Source organism: Nyctereutes procyonoides, unplaced genomic scaffold (genome assembly GCF_905146905.1).
Source record: "Nyctereutes procyonoides isolate TBG_1078 unplaced genomic scaffold, NYPRO_anot_genome, whole genome shotgun sequence".
Taxonomy (NCBI): domain Eukaryota; kingdom Metazoa; phylum Chordata; class Mammalia; order Carnivora; family Canidae; genus Nyctereutes; species Nyctereutes procyonoides.
The window spans coordinates 20068945-20088988 of record NW_026575122.1 but is presented as its reverse complement, the minus strand read 5'-3'; the positions used below and the strand labels follow the sequence as shown (position 1 = coordinate 20088988).

At 39.1% G+C, this 20044-nt stretch overlaps 1 protein-coding gene across 7 annotated transcripts in view; it reads left to right on the top strand.

Annotated features, from left to right (window-relative positions):
* The window catches only part of SMAD1 (SMAD family member 1), a 76052-nt gene that overhangs the window by 28430 nt on the left and 27578 nt on the right, over positions 1-20044 (top strand). For all 7 annotated transcript variants that reach the window (XM_055336379.1, XM_055336380.1, XM_055336381.1 and 4 more), the window contains one exon: positions 3127-3709. In XM_055336379.1, the coding sequence (XP_055192354.1) occupies positions 3310-3709 (400 nt within the window). In that variant the 5' untranslated portion in view covers positions 3127-3309. The remainder of the gene's footprint in view (positions 1-3126; positions 3710-20044) is intronic.

The window sequence follows — 20044 nt, the reverse complement described above, 5'->3', positions numbered from 1 at the left end:
TGGTAGATCAATTTTTAACATTATGAAATGCTCCTTTTTAAAAATCTGGTGATGCTTTTTATTTTAAAGTCTGTTTTGTCTGATTAGGTAGTTACAGCAGCTTTTTTGGTTAGAATATGTGTAGTTTATCTTTTACTATCCTTTTTCTTTCAACCTTTTTCTGTCCTTTGTATTTAATATGTGTCTCTTGTTAGTACAGTATGGTTAAATGGTGCTCACCATCCATCCCTATCCATCTTTTACTTGCATATTTAAGCTGTTTATATCTAAATAATTAATGATACTTTTGGGATTAGATCTAAATCTTACCATTTTCTTTTTTTTTTCTTTTTTAAATCTTACCATTTTCTGTCCTGTTTGCTCTTTTTTTTTTTCTCTCTTCTTACATTCTTTGGATTAATCATATTTTTTAAAATAATTCCATATTTTTTAACTTCTCTATTTTTGTTATTTTTTAAGGATTTATTTATTGTGGAGAGAGTGTATGCATGCAAGTGGGTAGAGGGGCAGAGGGAGAGGAAGAGAGCGAGAAGCATGCTCCTCACTAAGCACAGAGCCTGACCTGCAGCTTGATCTCACTACTCTGAGATCATGACCTGAGCCAAAATCAAGAGTCAGACACTTAACCAACTGAGCCACCCAGGTGCTCCTCTCTCAGTAGTTTTTTTATTAAGAGAAGACTGTATCAATAATAATTCAGTGCTTTATCACAGCCTGGGTAATACAGGATCCTAGAACACTAATTTCATTTACCCCTTTCTACTTTTTTTTTTTGTTATGCATTTTAGTTCTTTTTAAGATTTTATTTACTAAAAAAAGATTTTATTCATTTATGAGAGACACAGAGAGAGAGACAGAGACAGAGACACAGGCAGAGAGAGAAGCAGGCTCCATGCAGGGAACCCAACGTGGGACTCTATCCCGGGTCTCCAGGGTCACTCCCTTGGCCGAAGGCGGTGCTAAACCGCTGAGCCACCCGGGCTGCCCTAGTTCTATTTTTTAAATACCATAAGATTCCTATTCCTGTTTTGTAAAGTCAGTATTCATTTAGACTTACCTTTGTTTACCCTTCTGGAGCTCTTCATTTGTTCCTGCCATTCCTTGCTTCTTCCTGGGATCGTTTTCCTTCTGTCTCACAAATTCCTCCTGGATGTCATTTGTCTCAGATTTTGTATGTTGGAAAACACATTTATTTTACAATCACCTTTGCATGATTTTTCCAGTAACTATAGATTACTAAGTTACTAGTTATTTGTTTACATTTGTCACACACAGAATTGTCTTATTTCCATTGTTTCTGTTGGAATATCAGCTGTCAGCCTTATTGTACTTGAGAGTAATGTCTTTTTAAAGATTTTTGTCACAGGTTTTCAGCAATTTAACTGGATATGACACATCAGAAATATGGATTTCTTTGTATTTATCCATCTTGGGATTTGTAGAGTTTCATGTATCTCTGTCTAGATATCTGTTGACAGTTTTGGAAAATCCTTCACCAGTATTTACAAATAGTGCCTCTGCAACAGTTTTTTCTCCTCTTCTCCCATCACCTTGATCAAGTCTAATATTGAGATGATTTAAAAAAAAAGATTTCAGACTGTGTTTTAGTATAAAAGCTGGTCCATTTCATTTTTGCCCTTACATGAGCATATACCTCTTGAGGGTCTCAACTGAAAGTCTAGTATATTCACCAGGACCTCCTTCTCTGCATGCCCTCCACTGTAGTTTTTTGTTTTGTTTTTTGTCTCCTCCACTACATGAGGCCACTGAAATCTCTGCTTTGTTCTTGAGTTTCCTTCAGCTTGGCTACCCAGCTTTCTTGCTGTTTATAGCACAGGCGTTGGTAAGTGCCTTGAGAAGAAGAGCAGGAAAAAAGGTTCAGCTCACTTCATTGCTTTTTCCCTTCACAGCATCTTGGCCTCTCTAGTCCTGAGGACCTTGGCTGCTCTCTGATGTCTTTAAAATTAAAGTGGGACTTTTTTGTTTGTTTATATTTTATTAGCTGTATTAGTGATTTTGGGAGGTTGATGTGTTACATGCTCTACTGCATCGTAGCTGGACTTGGTGTAAAGTTATCCTCTTGAAGGTTCCTTACCTTTTCTGTTTTCATCTGGGGAGGAGTAATTAGGAGGTTTAAATGAGACAGCTGGACTAAGGAATTTGGTAGAGTATATGTTCATGTGCTTCATTCCTTTCATATCAGTAAAAACCAAATAAATTTCCTACCTTACTTACCCTATAGCCCATAGGCACAGGCTTGTTGACTGAATAAATACCCTAAAATATTGTAATGTTTACATAGTATAACTATAACTACTTTTTCTTCTAGCATAAGAGAGATACTTGAGGAACACACCAAAAACAAATGTTAAGACTACTGTATTTTTTCTTCCTGTTGCTTTCAGTTTTTGTTGAGGTGTTTTTGAAATACATGTTTAGAGCCTGTTAGAGCCTATAAATGAATCTAAATATAAAGCATTACAATATCTGTTAAGAACTTGGGCTTCTGTGCACTAAGATGTCTACTGCTTCTATCTCAGAACAGTAACTTACTACTTTTTTTAAACCGTCTCAGTTCTTCTGTAGAAGGGCAACAATTGTATAACCTCTCTGAAAAGACTGTTTAAGAAAAACTACTGAGTGTGTGAGTGTGCTTGGGCCACCACAACAGAATACCTCAGACTGGGTGGCTTAAAACAACAGGAATTTATTCTCACAGTTTTGGAGGCTAGAAGGCCAAGATCAAGGTTCCAGACCGTTTGGTTTCTGGGGAGCACTGTCCCAGGCTTGTAGACGGCTGTCTTTCTCTCTGTGTTCTCACCTAGCCTTTCCTCGTTGCATGTGCAAGGAGGGGGTCCCTTCCTCTTAACCACACCACCGCTCTTACCAGATTATGGCCCCAATCTTGTCACCACGTATAACCTTAGCTACTTCTTTTGAGGCTCCATCTGCAAATATAGTCACATTGGGGATTATGCTTCAGCGTGAATTTTAGGGGGGACATAATTCAGTCTGTAGCATATTGTAATACAGAAAATTACTTAAAACAGCAACAATAGCAGTTGCTTAATGAACTTTTGGGGTAGTGATTATTTTAAAATTTTTTTTTCCTTTTTTCCTTTCTAGGTGCTGGCTTTGGATTATTTTTTAAGACACCAGGAATGGTGATTTCTGCCTTTCGGAACCTCAAAACCGAGCAGCTAAAGAGAATCCTATGTAAATAAAGTGAAATCTCTTCCCTTGTCCTTTTGCATTTGGAGACTTCTTTATTTTGCCCTACCCAAGGAGTCTATAACTAGTGCAGTCATTATGAATGTGACAAGTTTATTTTCCTTCACAAGTCCTGCTGTGAAGAGACTCCTTGGGTGGAAACAGGGTGATGAAGAAGAAAAATGGGCAGAGAAAGCTGTTGATGCTTTGGTGAAAAAACTGAAGAAAAAGAAGGGTGCCATGGAGGAACTGGAAAAAGCCTTGAGCTGCCCAGGGCAACCAAGTAACTGTGTCACCATTCCCCGCTCCCTGGATGGCAGGCTGCAAGTTTCCCACCGGAAGGGACTGCCTCATGTCATTTATTGCCGTGTGTGGCGCTGGCCCGATCTTCAGAGCCACCATGAACTAAAACCACTGGAATGCTGTGAGTTTCCTTTTGGTTCCAAGCAGAAGGAGGTATGCATCAATCCCTACCACTATAAGCGCGTAGAAAGCCCTGGTAAGTGAATCCTTTTATATTGACACATTTAGCTGATTCATATTGTTTAAAATAGGAAAATAATCCCTTTTCGTGTTTTCAGTTATGATTTTTAAATATTAAGGGAAAATATGTCAGCCCTTAAGGGCTTCATACATTCTAAGAACTTAGTCCTCTCTAGTTAATTTTATTTCTCAGGAACGGGGCAAATTGTTATAGCAGCACTAACACCTCTGTCAATCAATCAATCATTTTCTAAGTTTATTTTTTATGTTTGTCATTGGTTCTGTGAATTTCTCTAGATAATCTTAGCTGTGATTTTATTGCAAGGAAAGAAATTCAGAAAGGAAAGAAACATGGGGTCTATATTACTTGAGGGAGATACATTTTTGCAGTTGCTGATGTTGTGTACCACTTTATTTTTAAGGAGAGCATCTTTTATCATCTCTGGTGGAATTTTGTCGCCAGGGATATGAAGGAATTATGTTTTGCTGTGGAATCATCAGATGCTATTACTTTATAGGATATTCATAGTGTTTTATAACTATGACCTTTTTGTTGGGGGGGGGGCGTATAGTAAAGGATGTACCTTAAAATGTTTATGGTTCTGCTTCCTCAGATTAGAATCCACATTCTAGACAGTTGGATCAATTGGAAAGTAATTAGGCAATCTTAAGCACTTAAATATATCTCTTGTCATGTTGGAACCCATTTTGTTGATGGATTAGTTATTAATAGCTTATGGTTACCAGGGGTTCCCAAATGAGGCTGTGCATTAGAATCACATGGCTCCCCTCCCAGAAATTCTGATTCGGGCATAGTCTGATAGCCCATGTTTCTAACAAATACTTCATATGGTGTTGAGTAGCTGTTGAACTGATGTTAGTAACTACTATGCTAGATCATGTGCTAATGTGGTTCTCAAATAAAAGGCATTCTGTTTTGGGTATTTTTTAATGAAATATTTAAGACCTACAAAAAGTTTAAAGACTAGGGAATAATATAATAAACATCTTTGCATACACTCAGTTTAAGAAATAAAAGATTACAAATAAAACTGAAACTCTAGGCCTCTTTGCTCGTTTTTTCCCTTTCAGTAACTATTCTGAATTTTTTGGTTAGAGTTGTCATTCCCATGCATGTTTTTAATACTGTTGTTACATACGTATACATACATACTTGTATGAATCCATGACAACATGTAATATTATATGTTTAGATATATTATTAATGATACTGGAACAGCCTTCCACAAGTTTTTTGTTTGTTTTTTGTTTTTGTTTTTGTTTTTGTTTTTGTTTTTGTTTTCAAGAGGGAAAAGGATTTATTAGCCCATTTCCAGGGCAGAGAGCCAGGAGCAGTGGCAGGGTTCAGTGTTCTCAGATTCAGAGGGAAGAAAAGGCAGCAGTGAAACCCACCTGACTACCTTCACTCATTCTGATCTACACAGCTCTGTGCTCACAAAACCCATCTTTCCTCTTGCAGGGAGGACACAGAGCCCAAGATGCTGACCTCGGAGGTTGGGAATGGCTCGGTTTTACTCTTGGCCTTTACAGTCAGGGCTTGGGCTGGCAACCCAGGACATCAGTCATAGTGCCTTCCACAAGTTCTATTCATTCAACATTATGTTTTTGTGATTTCCATATTATATTCATTAGGATTACCTTATCAAATTTTATGAAAAATCCTCTGGAAATTTTTTTTGGAATTTCATTGGTTTCATGTGGGAAGGATTGACTTAATTATGCTTTTTCTAAATTTATTTAGGTCTTTTTCTTTAAGTGTCCTTCATAAAGTTCTTGTAGGCCTTTTCTTAGATTTATGTCTAGATAGTAGGTTGGTTTTTATTGTAAAAGTAACATTTTGTTAGAGTTGATCTTGGCTAGGACTGCATTTGCTTTTTTCCAGCAACTTTGCTGAATTCTCTTTATTCTAATAGAGATATTCTTTTCTGCCTGTTATACGTGCTGTGATATAAATTAAAAAGCAAAAACTCAGTGCAGAGATACATGGTCTTTTAGCCAGAAGTTGAGATGGAGTTAAGAGTTTTGGAGAAGAAAAAAAGTACTGTATAAGTAATATATACAAACAAGATTATTTAGGTGTGTGATTTTTTTTTTTTTTATCAGCATAGTAACCTTAAGAGAGATACACAGGGAAGATTCTAATCCTACTTCATTAGTGATGAAACTGAGGTCCCTATGAGTTAAGTGACCTGTGTGTCAGACAACTAAGACTCCTTATATTTCCTCCGTGTACCCTCCTGCCACTCCACTCCATCCTTGTAGTATTGCGTCTTGTGTCCCTAATCTGTCACACCCATCAGGCCAATATCTGCACTATAGAGAGAGTTTTTTTTAAGATGCATGTTATGATCATGTTATTTTCATGCTTCCTATTGCTTGTATGCAGGGCTCTGCAGGTTCTGGTCCTGCCTACCTTTCCAGCTGCTTTTCCCACTTTTCCATGTTTCATGTGTTTGAGTTGTGTGGGAACACTCAGTGTTCTTGTCCTCCATCTCTAATTCATTCCCTCTCACTTTGCCTAGCTCACTCTTATTTATCCTTTAGCTCTAAGCTTGGTGGAGGTCAGCTTTGCTGAGGACCCCCTCTTTATACATCCTTTCCGTATCTGAATTTCTTCGTAATGTTCTTCACATTTACAGTTATTCTTTCTGTTAGTCTTTTTTGCAAAATAGTAAGTAAAGCTCCATGAGGGCAGGGACCATATATATTATTAGCATTTTCACTTTAGCAATTAGCATGGTTCAATCAATTTTTGCTGTTAAATGAAAATACTGGTTTTAATTTCTCTGTATGGACATTTTTTTGGAGATGAATTTTCAGCTTACCTGTACCCTTTACACCATCTTCCTTTGTTTATTTCATTTATTCATTTATTTTACTGCTAATGGTGAAATAACACCTAACATTACTAGTAACATCTCTGACACACGTTAAAGGTTTTTAGTTAAAAAATGAGATGATTGTGTTATTCTTAATAACTTATGTAAAATGTTTGATAGGGGTGTGGTGGAAAACCAGCTAAAATAAGACATTTGTGACTGCACAAATGTCATTTCATTCCGCCTGTTAGCCAAGAATCTTGTCAGGAAACATAGAACAGTTCTAGAAAATTTTGAGGCTGAGGCCAAGGTTTGTTGTATTTGAACATACCAGGATTTTACTTAAAGTTCTTCATATTGTAAAATGGCTGATGTGGGGATAAGAACAGATGGACTTTTCCCAGAGATCACTCTGAAGCTGCCCCTGCACCTTTTGGGGAGAAGTCTTACCAGAAGTACAAGGGAGCCTAATCCCCTTACTCTCCCAGAGTTCAGTAGGCATTTTGGAGCACACCTGGTTATCGTTTCTGTGAACTAGGGTAAAAGGGCTCTGGAATTCTAAGCTGCAGATAAACAGCTCAACACTGAATTAGTTTGAACTACATAAATTACCTCAAAGAGCAATTGAGCAGTTTAAGCATAAGATAGTTAGGTCTCCCAAACTTGGTGTTTTGTGCAGAAATCCCTGTTGAGAGCTCTAGAGAAAAATTCAACAAAAATTGGGTGTCTGTAGGTTTAGAGTAGTGGTTTTCAAAGTGTATGCTCCTCAGACCAGCAGCATCAGCATCACCTGGGATCATCTTTTGAGGAGTGCAAAATTTTAGACCTTTCCACAGACCTATTGGATTGAACTCTGGGGATAGAGCCAGCAATCAGTGTTTTGACAAGCTCTTTGGGTGATTCTGACACAGGCTACAGTTTGAGAACTGCTGGTTTAAGGTATCCAGGCAAGTCATAAAGTCCAATTGGTTATATGAAGTTGTCTCTTATTGAAAAGAGATGCTAAAAGGTTTTCTCTTTGAAAGGCATTCAGCATTTTTAAACTTTGCATGTTTTATTACAGGTATAAAATTGACCTGCTCTTTCCAGAATTTTCCTTCTTTCTGATATTCATTAAGATCGGCACTCTGGGGATCCCTGGGTGGCGCAGTGGTTTGGCGCCTGCCTTTGGCCCAGGGCGTGATCCTGGAGGCCCGGGATCGAATCCCACGTCGGGCTTCCGGTGCATGGAGCCTGCTTCTCCCTCTGCCTGTGTCTCTGCCTCTCTCTCTCTGTGACTATCATAACTAAATAAAAAAATTAAAAAAAAAAAAGATCGGCACTCTGATAAAATAGCATATGGTGTCTTTAAGGGGGTGGAAGAGTCAGAGAGAAAGGAATGCTTTGTTATTTGGCCCAGTGCAGATTTTGTAATTGTTCTTTTGGCTACCTGATACTGTTTGTTCAACCAAAAGTACTTTTATGGATTTAAGGAATTGTGGTTTTTTCCTTTAACCTATGTCATTTATTTTGTTAAAAATAAAAAGTTCTAAAAATTGTAGTGGGAGGGACTGGAAGTTACGGAAGCACTTTGCAGCAACTTGTATTCATCATAGTTGTTAACTATGTGGTAAAGAGGGTGAAAGGGGAACAACCTTCCTTTTGGTGAAAGGTACCACCTTGACCATTACCGAAAATGTATCTTTGGGAAAGTAAACGTTAAGGATTTCTTTTCTACAAATGTGACAGTTACAGGAAAGAAAGTTCGTGCATGCTTCTCACTGTGACCCTGTTGATGATGTAACAGGTGACTGTTTACTTGGACTTTTGGTAGCCTTTAGAATCAAGGCTGCTTATTAGTGGTTGAGTTAAATATAGGTTTTCTTTTTCTTTACCAAAGTAAATGCTGATAGTGGTAAAGTCAGTCATCTAACTGTGGTGTTAAGAAGACCATTCAGTTGCTAGCTGTTGATACTAACATGCCTTTATGGAGACTTCCTGTCATTTTGCCTTATTTTTTATGTTTTTCACATGGCTTTTGGAAACTGTCTTCTCTACTTTAATCAACTTGAAAGCCCATACTAAACCTGAGCTTGGAATCTGAGATTTTAATTTTAATCTTTAAAGTAACACTCTGGAGCTCGCTTTGGGTGCTTTTATTTTCAGCGTAATGGCTCCCAGCTGTTAAAATTCAGATACATCTAAAATACTCTTCATCTGTTGGCTGAATGCAAGTTTTGACTCTTTGGCTACCTTAGTCACCATGTAATTCCTGCCTTGGAAAATTTTACCTTAGAAAGTCTTAAAATTCTAGAAATGGAGAACGAATTTAGTGCTTTCAAAGAGCTGAGAAGGGGAGTGGGTGTCCCTATAAAAGCGCAAAAACATGAGGGGATCCTTGGGTTGATGGAAATTTCCTGTGTCTTGACTGTATCAATGTTGATATTCTGATTGTGATGTTCTCTAGTTTTGTAGGATGTCACCATTGGAGGAAATTGGGTAAAGGACTGACAGGATTTCTCTGTATTATTTCTTACAACTGCATGTGAATAGTTACCTCAATTTTAAAAACCGTGATCTGTGCAAAAGCCCTTAAGTTCAGCTCATGACTCAATCATGCTAGTGGTTTTCCTCAAAACCATCGTACTTTGGTAAATACAGCAGAGATGCTCTGTGCGCACTTGTTATTTCCCACACAGGTTATTAAAAAGATACATACTTAGGGATTGAGATTTAATAAAATTAATATTTTGTTATTTCATTTTAAAATATTTTATTTATTTTCTGACAGCACAAACAAAAAGAACAGGAAAGGGAAAAGCAGGCTCCCCACTGAGCAGGGAGGGGCTTGATCCCAAGGACCCTGGGATCATGACTTGAGCCAAAGGCAGATGCTAAACTGACTGAGCCAGCCAGGCACACTTAAGATTAATATTTTTAAAAACCAAAATGAAAGTCTTTTAAAAAAAAGTTTCTTCATATTGCGAATCTGTTTTCACTTGAGCAGTGATAACAGAAATTTACATCCAAGTAAAGTTGTTGGTTTTTATTTTTCTTAGGTTTGTGTTAGTATATTCATTTGGAGGATGGGAGTGGAGGGGAAGTATTGGCTTTTTCTTAAGTTTATCTGAGTGGTGATTAATTAGATTCTGATAATGGAAATTGTAAGCCAGATATCAAGATATAATCATTGTGAGTGTTCTGAAGATTTGGGATTAATTAGCCAACAATATTAACTATAAAAATTAAAGTATTATGACTTGTGTATTAGGGTTCTCTAGAGAAACAACCAATAGGATATATAGAGACATATATATATGAAGAGATTTATTATAAGAATTGACTCACACAAATATAGAGGCCAGAAATCCCTGTGATCTGTTGTCTACAGTCTGGAGAACCAGGAAGCTCGTGGTATAAGTCCCAGTCCTAGGCCAAAGGCCTGAGAACTGAGAGCACCCACCTCTGAGGGCAAAGATGGTTGTCCCAGATCAACAGGGGTGGGGGTGGGTGCACGTTTGCCCCTCCCCTGCCTCTGTGTTTTTCAGGCACTGAACAGATTGGATGATGCCCACTTTGCATTTGTGAGAGCAATCATCTTTACTCCATCTACTGATTGAAATGCTAATCTCCTCTGGGGACACCCTCTACAGACACAGCCAGAAGAAAAAATGTTTTACCAGCTATATGGGCATTCTGGAACCCAGGCAAGTTGACACATAAAATTAACCATCACACCTTATAATTATATCTAAATTTCTATTTAAACATTTATGGCACATATACAACTCCTCAGGAACTGTGTCCACCCAAGCAGGGCTTAGTATACAATTATAGCACAAGGTTGCTAAGTCAAATCGTAGAAATCCGGACAGGGGTTGCAGCTAACTCTTAAAGCCTTGAGAGTGGCTACAGAAAAGCTCACTTGGGCAGCCCGGGTGGCTCAGCGGTTTAGTGCCACCTTCAGCCCAGGGCCTGATCCTGGGGACCCGGGATCGAGTCCCGCGTCAGGCTACCTGCCCGGAGCCTGCTTCTCCCTCTGCCTGTGTCTTTGCCTCTCTCTCTCTCTCTCTCTCTCTCTCATAAATAAATAAATAAATAAATATAAAATCTTTAAAAAAAAAGAAAAAAAAAGTCACTCAACTCTAACACATCTGGAATTGTGTTCCAGTCTGTGTGGTGGTACAGATCTGTAGGTTTATGTATATTTCATTGTACACAGACTTTAAATTCATTTATAAGGAGATATATGGGAAAGTAGAAAGTATTACTAATAAAGTAGACCAGGGAAAACAAATTAAAATGGAAGGTCAAAACCATGAGGAAAATTAACACATAATGCATTCCATAAGAGTTACTATGATAGATACATACCTGTATGTAGTTACAGTATGTTCCTATCAGAGTCTGGGTGGTTCTCTAATACTTCCAGTGTGGAAGAGAAATGTGTACAATATTTAGATGAAGGAAGAATGTTTTGAAAGCTGTTAAGAAGTGTTTCAAGGAATTTGTACCTGTGAAGGGTGGGTAGTTGGAAGAGACCTTGAGACCCTCTGCAGAGGCTGACTGCAGTTGGGATACTCAGGGCACGAATGTCCCTGCCTTTGTAGTTGCTCTTCAATCCTCTCAGACTCCATTCTGTTTCATCACTGATCCTGCTTCTATAAAAGCTCAACACACAACCAAATGGACATGGAGTTTAGATAGTGGATTTTTCTCCATGCCATTATCATTGGCCTTTGGCTTGTGTTTGACAATTTCATCATTATCATCTACCATATTACTAGAAACAGATGAATGAGTATAATCATGAGTAGGATTTTTATACTCAAGTCTTTTAGCAGATTGCATATTCTTAAAGGCAAAATCTGAAGTTTATTCTGATTATTTTTTTTCCTGAGCAACTGTTTTTAGTGCTTTATTTGGGGCATTGGTTTTGTGTTAATGTATTAATTGATGAACATATGAAAAGTTACAAAAGTTACTATATGTTACATTTACAAAAATTGCATAAGTACATATATTGAGGTCCAGATATCTGGACAATTATGTGATTTATTTCTGTATGGAATTTTTCTGTTGGCAGATATACTCCAATTTGAAATATTAAGAATATACAGATTATACAAGGTATCTTTGTCATCTTTTTGCTTTCCTAACAATTATCTTATATTTCATTCTTTTTCTACCTCTGCAACATTAGGTGGGCAGGAGAAGGTATTTTCACATCTTTCTGATTCATTCAAAATTCAACATTCTTCCATCCACCACTGGTAGTGTATTAGGGCCGAAGGAATACTCACCAGCTAGCAGTTGTTAAAAACAAAACACAAAAAACTATGGCTTAAGAAAAACAATTTCAAAAATCATAAAAAGTTCATCATAATAAATGAAAGAAGTAATGTATATAATGATTGCAATTGTGTGAAAATAATTTAAATTAAAAGGGAAAGCTTATCTTCTAAGACTAACTGGGTAAAATAATGAGGCTTATGAGTTGGCTTTTTGACTTACTGTCCCTACATGTGGAACATCCACAAATAGTGATTTTTTTTTTTTGTAGGTTTGGGATCTTTTATGTGGTTGGAGTAGGGGAGTGATAGCTTATTTGCCCCATATGGGAGTGTCCTGTGCTCTTGATGGATACTTGCAAAAGTGGGAGAAACAGAAGGGAAAGTTGGATAGAACGCTCTTAGGTTGAGTATCTCAATGTTAACTTCCAGCCTCTTTGGTACTAGGTAACAAAAGGCTCAAAGAAGACTGGAGATTTCTTTTCCGCAAAATGTGTGTCCCGTTCCTTTGTCTTTTTCTACTTCAAAATGCAAATGTTCTGAAAAACTCAGCACCCTGCCTGATAGTCTTGAATTAGCCAAATTATCAGACCTTGGTCCTGATATTTGGAAAAATGATATTTCTTTGGGGAAGAGATAGGGAAGGAAAGAGAGGATGTTTATTTTAAAGAGAGCTGGGGTACTTTGGGCAGCCGTAAGGGGCCACGAGCCCTATGTTAAACATCTCAGAGGGCCTGAAGAATAGGAAAGCTTAAAAAAAAAAAAAAAAGGCAAAAAAAAAAAAAAAAACAACCAGTTTTGTTAATTTGCCAGCTTGGCTGGGAATTAGTGTAGTTTTTAGATATTGGTGTTAGGACCGGTTTGAAAAGCTGCATACTTTTGTTTCCCCGGAGTTTAGTCTGGCCTGGGCTCCCTCTGTGTCAACAGCAGTGCTTCCCCGTGTGTGGGAGGTGGGCAGATAAACACTTCACTTGCCGCTCACTCTTTTACTTTCCTAATTGTCAGTCCCCTCCACAGGATTTCTCCATTCCTATGACCTTAGCACCAAAGCCTGTAATACTCTGTTGTGGGTCCACTCTTCATAAAACTGCTGTGAGTGACAGGGGTTATATAACGGAAGTAACTGCAGCTTTCCTGAAAACAGGTCTAGAGTCTAGAAACAGGGGCCATGTTTAAATAAAAAGATTGAGGGCAACAAAGGACTGTTTGGCAGATTTTCCTCCAGTTCTTTGTATCATCAGTTTTATGCTCTGGAATCTTAGCAGACCTTATGATGGAAGATGAGGTTTTCATTCTACACCACTGCCTCAGTTCTAACACTGCTCCCCAAGACAGGCTGCTGTTCTTAGGTCTTAACCTTCTCACAGGAGGAGTCGCATATCACCTTCCCTTGACCACCTACCTGCTTGCCTGTCTGGGATCTTCAGTTATGTCTAACTGGTTTCTATAAGTGGTTTTGGGCAGCTTTTTGTAAAGTAAAGGAAAACATATGTAAGACAACAGAGTGGATTTGCCTTGGATATTTTTTCCTTCATGTTTCCCTATCATTTCCCTTACGGTTATGTCTAGCTAGCTCTTTAGCAGATTTAGCAGTATTTTTTTTCTGTGACTGTATCCTTCCTTGAGTGTCTAAACTGTTTATCTAGGGTATAGTGGTGTGCCAGGCAGATATTTAAGTATAATGGCCAAGGTAGGAAACAGTTTGGGGTAAATGCTTTTGAAACAATATAACCTACAACTTTTAAATAGGAAAAGGGAGAGCTAGTTTTAAAATGAGCTATGTAGAGAAAAGAAAATTGATGGGAGCATGTCAGAAGGACATAGGGATCAGCCTGCAGGGGGCTGCCCATAGCTTAATCAGAGACAATTTGATCAACAAAATAATTATGGACAGAAAATAATTATCAACTGTTTAGGGCTAGAAACAGGAATCCTATGATGGAGGGAAAGGAGAGAGCTCTTATTCACGGTACAATGCCAGCTGCTGACTGGTAAATGTGGAGTGGAGTTCTTTAGGATATTCAGAACAAATAAGGCTATTTAAAGCACTTGCTTATTTCTCTTTAGTTGTAAGGTTAAAATAAGTTGGGAGGAGTCTCGGATCTGAAGGCCTGGACTAAAATTTGGGCACTTGATATCCTCAACCTTGGGCCAGCTACTTGTCCTTTTTGAATTTGTGCCTGCTAACCTATGAGATAGAGTCTACTCTCCAGGGTTATGACAAGGATTGAATTAAATAATGCCTGTGAAAAGGCTCTATATGCATTCTTGAAATGTAACATGACTAAAATAAGGAACACAACTTCTGTGTACATCTGCAGACTAAAAAATGAAATTCATAATGTAAGTAAACTTTCACTAAACAAATCATTGGAAAACTAATGACAATAGTTACAATAATAATAAGAGTAACCATGAAAATTAAAACAGTTACTTTTTATGCTTGCTGTGTGCCAGGCACTGTGCTTGTCACATCCCATGTATTCTCATTTAACACTGACCACAACTGTAAGAGGTAGAGGTACCAACGGGCCACAGAGATGCACTTAAACTAGTTGTCACACTACTGTAACGGGCCAGCTGGGGCTCAGATTGAAGTCACTCCAGAATCTGTGGTGCTCACCACCACACTGTGCTGCTTTCCCAGAGAAGTAGCTCCTCCCTCCCCTCCCACCCCCCCCCCCCCGCCCCCATCAGTTTTCTCTCTTTAGTGAAGGAGAAAGGCACTACATTTTTAGTAGCAGAGCCTGTGATCTGAACTATATACCAGCGGCTGGAAGTCAGAGTGCATAGCAGTATAGTGAGGGGCCCCTGTGCTTCAGGTGTCTCTGGAGGCTTTCTGTGTGTTTATTTCCCATTGGTCAGTAATCTTCATCATTAGATAACAAGTATCTGTTTCATGGAATATATTTAATAGAATCAAATTTGAACTCTGAATGAGAACTAATTACATTCAGCTGCAATTACAAATTAAGCCACACTGCCTGGTTTGACCCCTGGGGATGGTCATTTACATATCAGCAGTGTTTAATAGATGATTAAGCACACAAGGCCTGCTAGCCAGCCACTGCTTGTGGAACAGTAACTGCCCCTCACTGAGTGCCTTTGTGACCCGTGAACTGACCTGTGTGACATAGGAGGACACCTTCACTCAGTGGTTAGGAGCCTAGATTCTGAAGCCACATTTGAATCTTGTCTCCACTGGTTACTGGTTATATTGTCATAGGCAAGTTAATTTCTGTACCCCAGTGTCCATTTTTTTAAAGTGGAGGTAATGACAGTGCCTGGGTCAGAGTTAAGAGAACGAAAGGAGTTATTTGTACAGCACTTGTCCTATGTAAGCACTATGTAAGGGTTAAATTAAAAAATCTGAGAGAAGTACTGTTATTCCCATTTTACTTCTAAGAAAGTGAGGTTCTGATAATTGGCTAGCAAGAAATTGAGCAGGAATTCCAGTTTTGGAATATAAAGCTAAAATCGGCCTCTAATTGTTGTTCTGCTGTGTATACACCTTATAAAGGATTTTTCCCCCTGGTATTTTTAGCTTACACTCTGAAGTTCTTCTTCCTCTAACAGACTCTGAAGCTCTAATAACATAGCACCTTCCTTCTGTGGTAGTTAAGCAAATAAACATTCGGCAAAGAAAAGGAATCTGGGGGAAGAGTAGGAGGAGAAGAGACAGGGAGGGAGCCAGCGTCTAGTCTAGAGCCTGCCCTGTGCCGCAGCCATGGAGCTTCACAGAGCCATTGCGGAGCTTGTTTCGTTATCCCGTTATCCTGACAAAAACAGGTAAGAACTTATACTGCCTAGCTCATATAGCTGGCACTCTTGGTGGTCTTGATCCCAAACCAGCACTTCTTTCATGTTACCATGCCACCTGACCAAGAATGTTCCATGTTTCACAGCTGCTTAGAGACATAGGGTAAGAAACCCAGTCCTGCATTGCTGGTGCCTACAGTAACCCCTCACTGTCCTGCACCCAGACTCCCGGACAGTCTGACTCAGCATACTTGGGATGAGGCAAAAGAATCTGCCTTTTTAAACAATTATCTTGCTAATTCAGATGCAGGTAGTATGAGAACTTTGAGAAAGATTGGTCTATATTAATCAGCTTATAACAGTAAGTATAGTAGTTTCCCAAAGAAGTTTGGGAATGGTAATATAATTCACAAACATTCACTAATTGAAAAAAAATATTAAGAATCTACTCTGTGCTGTGCACTGAATGATACAGAAGGGAAAAAACCCAAAACTCAGTTCTACCCTCTAGGGGCTTAGGGTCTGGGTGAGGTAGAGTCAAATTAGCAATAAAAATGTTACAGATGCTATGAATGGAGGTCTCTTTAGGCAATAGTGGGGCACAAAGAACAGAAGAATTCATTTTTACTGGGTGTAGAAAAACAAAGAAGGGCACCATAAAGGAAATGACATTTAGAATTAAGACTTGGAAACATGATCAAGTGAGCAAAGGTATGGAAGCATGAAACTAGCAGATGGAAATTGCAAGAAGCTCAGGATGGCTGAGTGAAGAGAGGGCGATTGGAACGGGAGTCTGGGCTAGGTCATAGAATCACAGAAGATGTACTGTGGGCATATAATCTCACAGATATGATGTCTTTCAAGGAAAGCACTGTAGTATACAGAAAGAATCACTGGCCTGGAACTATCTAGGAAATTGAATTCTCAAAGTTGAGTTGGATACAGGCTACTTTTAAGTAAATTTAACATTTGGTTTTTTCTTTTAAGCCTGAAGGTATTGTTATTGAGTGCAGTTCATGTCTTTGCTTATATCAAACTGTGTTCACATATTTGTTTTCTATTAATGTGTTTGTACTTAAGAGTAATTGATAGATTCCTAGAAAATAGATATTAAGAAATTACTCCCTTTAGGCAAAAACGGTCGTAACTTTAAAAAAGATGTTCCCCCCCCAAAAAAACTAAACAGAAGAATGGAAAGAGCATTTTTAGCAAAAACTTCCTGAATCTCCTTCCAGTTTTTCAGGGCTGTATGGTGGTGATGCGCAGGCCTTGATTCAAAGCCTGGCCCTCAGTGCTGCAGCTGTGGTGACCTTGGACATATGACTGAGCTTGGCCAAGCCTGCTTCCTTGTCAGTTGTGAAGACTTGGTGAGCTGTTAGGGCCTCCACGGAGGCTGGGACGGTGGCTTCTGCATCCAGAGTGCCATGTGCAGGCCCTTGCCCTTTGTTGGTATTCAGAGGGCATACATGCAGTGCTCAGTGAACACTAATATTTCAAAACCCTCCTTACTGGTGCCTCACCACCACTAAGCAAACAAAAAGATAAAATGCCAGCACTCAGGGATTTGGGGCTATATTTTTTTTCTCTTCAAACTTAACCTTGATTAAAGGTTCTGAGAATCTTTTCTTCCTGATACATCCTGAGGTGAGGAATTTTATTTCATAAATGCATATACTGTTAACTTTCCAGTGGTCTTCCCCTCTCCATCACTGTCTGCTTGAAATGTTTCTGTTTAGAAGGTCACGGAACACACACTGTATCTAGGGACATCTGTCTAGTACAGATATTATACTGGGCACAGCTGCTCTGGCAGCTTTGCCGTCCCTTGTTTTCACATGGGAACTGCAGCCACTGGAGTGGCTCTTGGGCCATTCTTTGATTAGCCCTGGGCCACCTTGAGGTGACCTGAGGTGTCCTGAGACCCAACAGAGATGGGGTCTGGCGCTGAATTTTATACATGTGAAGGTCCAGATGTACATAAAACAGCACTGTCCTTAGTCAGAAGACTTGCAGAATTCAGGGCAGGAAGGTCCCTTGGAATTCGGGTCTTTTTTTTTTTTTTTTTGAGTCAGGAAATTGAGACTGAAAGTTAAGTGATTTGTTCAAAGTCAGAAAAGTAGTTATTATCCTAGCCAACGCTCAACTTGTATGTCCTGTTACCTAAATGCCTTTTCCAAGCCTTCAGAACTCAAAAGCATTTATGTACCAGGGGATAGCATCTAGCTTGTTAGCCACCATGTGTATGTGGACAAATGTAGGCAAGGGCCTGACCACTTTGTTATCAGAACTCTCATGTGTTTAAAAAACAAAACAAAACTTGTTCACCAGCATTTGATGCGTCACAAGTTAGGTAGGGATTTGTCAGCCTTAGTCTCATTACTAGGCTACCACTGACTTGGTGATAGAATTTCAAGCAGTATTTCAAAATCTTGAAAAAGCTCACAACCCTACAGGGTGTGCATGAATGCTTTCCAGAGCTCAGCTCCTCTTTCCAATTTTAGCTGTTTCTTTTTCATGCCTTTTCCTTGTGTCTTGGCAACACAGAAAAGCAGAGTCCAGTAGCAGAATCGTGAATGTCTCCTGAAATTCGCTTCCTGAAACTTTCTTAGTTTGGTTTCCCTGTCAACTGAGAAGGGGTTTTTATTTATTTTTTTAACTAAAAGAGACCTCTAAAAACTTTGAAAAGCAGCATACATCTCTAAGATGTATTCTCTGAGAAAAGGCAGCCATCTGACCTTCCTCCCCCTTGATTAGTCAGGAAAAGAAAGGAAGAGAGCTTCCTCCTCTTAAAGACTTAACAGCAATCAGGGATTTTCAAGTGGGTGGAAGGAGGCATTGTGAAATTGCCTGAGTCTTCTCCCTGCCCCCATCCACCCCAAATACACCTGAGGAGGTGGTGTGAAGCCAGTCAGAGTCTTACCAGGGTTAGGACTCTTAGAATATAGTAATGACACAACACAGTCTGATTTTTAAGTGCTTGAAATCAAAAAGAAATTGTGTGTATAAAGAAAGGTGTTTTACCATTGGGCTTCTCTTTCCAAAGAGATTCTTAAAATTCAAATTAACCAGGAGCAGCCCTGGAAGAGAAGCCACAAATTTGAGTCACTGTTTGAAATTGCCAAGTAGGAGTAACCTTTTTGGTACACCAAAGAAAACGTTGGTTCCCCAGAAGAGTCTGTGCTTCCATAAAAAAGAAATAGCCTGAAACACAGAAAGAAATATTAAAGACATTTTTCATCCTCTTCCCCTTCATATTCCTGACTGGAGTCAGGCCCAGAGTTTGCCAGTCCTGTTTCTTTTCAGCTAGTTCATCAACAACCTCTTGCCTAAGAAATAAGAATTGTACATGGAAGTTGCATTTTAACATGGGTATTCATCTGGATGTTTATTCTTTCCTTTTCCCCCAATAGAAAACAGATCTCTTAATCTTCCCTGAATGAAGGGACCAGGGTCTGGGGGGTGGCAGGGTGAAGAGACATCTGGGAGGGGGCAGTAGCATTGTTCTTTAGGGCCTGCACAAGTGAGTGGGGCCTGGAGCCCGTCATTTCAGAGCAGCGTGTGCGCGTAGGCACAACCCTGCACCACTAGCCTCTATGTGTCTCTTCCACATTAACTCTTTTCTCTAGGACTAGCAGCTCTTTCACATCCCAGACCCAGCCCTTTCCTTTCTTGAATTCAAATAGGAGTTTGACAATATCAATTATTGTTGATAGTTTGGATGCCCATATATATATTCGTTGTCCAAACTAGGACACTTTTGAGAGGGAAGTGGGTCACCTCTTAATAATTTCCCTGGACAGCACATACAAACTGGAACTGTGCCAGGCAAGCTGGGACATAGAGACATCCTGTTTCTAGGTCTTCACAAAAATCAGATTTGATAATTATTTATTATGTATCATCAGAGAGTTAGAAGTACCTCATAACCGAACTTGTTAAATTAGACTACAGCTTTTCCTTTAAATTAGCTGATCTTAACTTTAATTTGTCAAGAAACACTTCTGGAATTTACCTACCCATCCCTTAAACAGTATAGAACATAATTGAACATTCTTGGAGACTTAGAGTCATTGAGGCAGTAGAACATCATGGTTGAAGAGTGCTCCATGCCTTCGTAATGTTGATACTTCTTGTGTGACCTTAGTTAAGTTACCCTGTAAGCCCTCTTCTTAAGTAATAGAACATGCTCAGCAGGGGTCCAGGTTTAGAACAAATATTTGTGGTGATAGTAGTATATTAATGAAATTTCGTGGAATACAGTGATCAATTAGATAAGTGTCTCCTTGCTTATATGTAAATGCTCTTAGTTCTAGAGTCTATTCTGCATATTATTTGTCTCCCTTCTTGCTGTTACTGGTCACTTCTTTGCTGTAGTTTTCCGAGAAATAAATAACTTAAGAATTGTGACACTGAGAGGCACCTGGGTGGCACAGTCAATTAAGCAGCCAACCCTTGGTTTTGGCTCAGGTCATGATCTCAGAG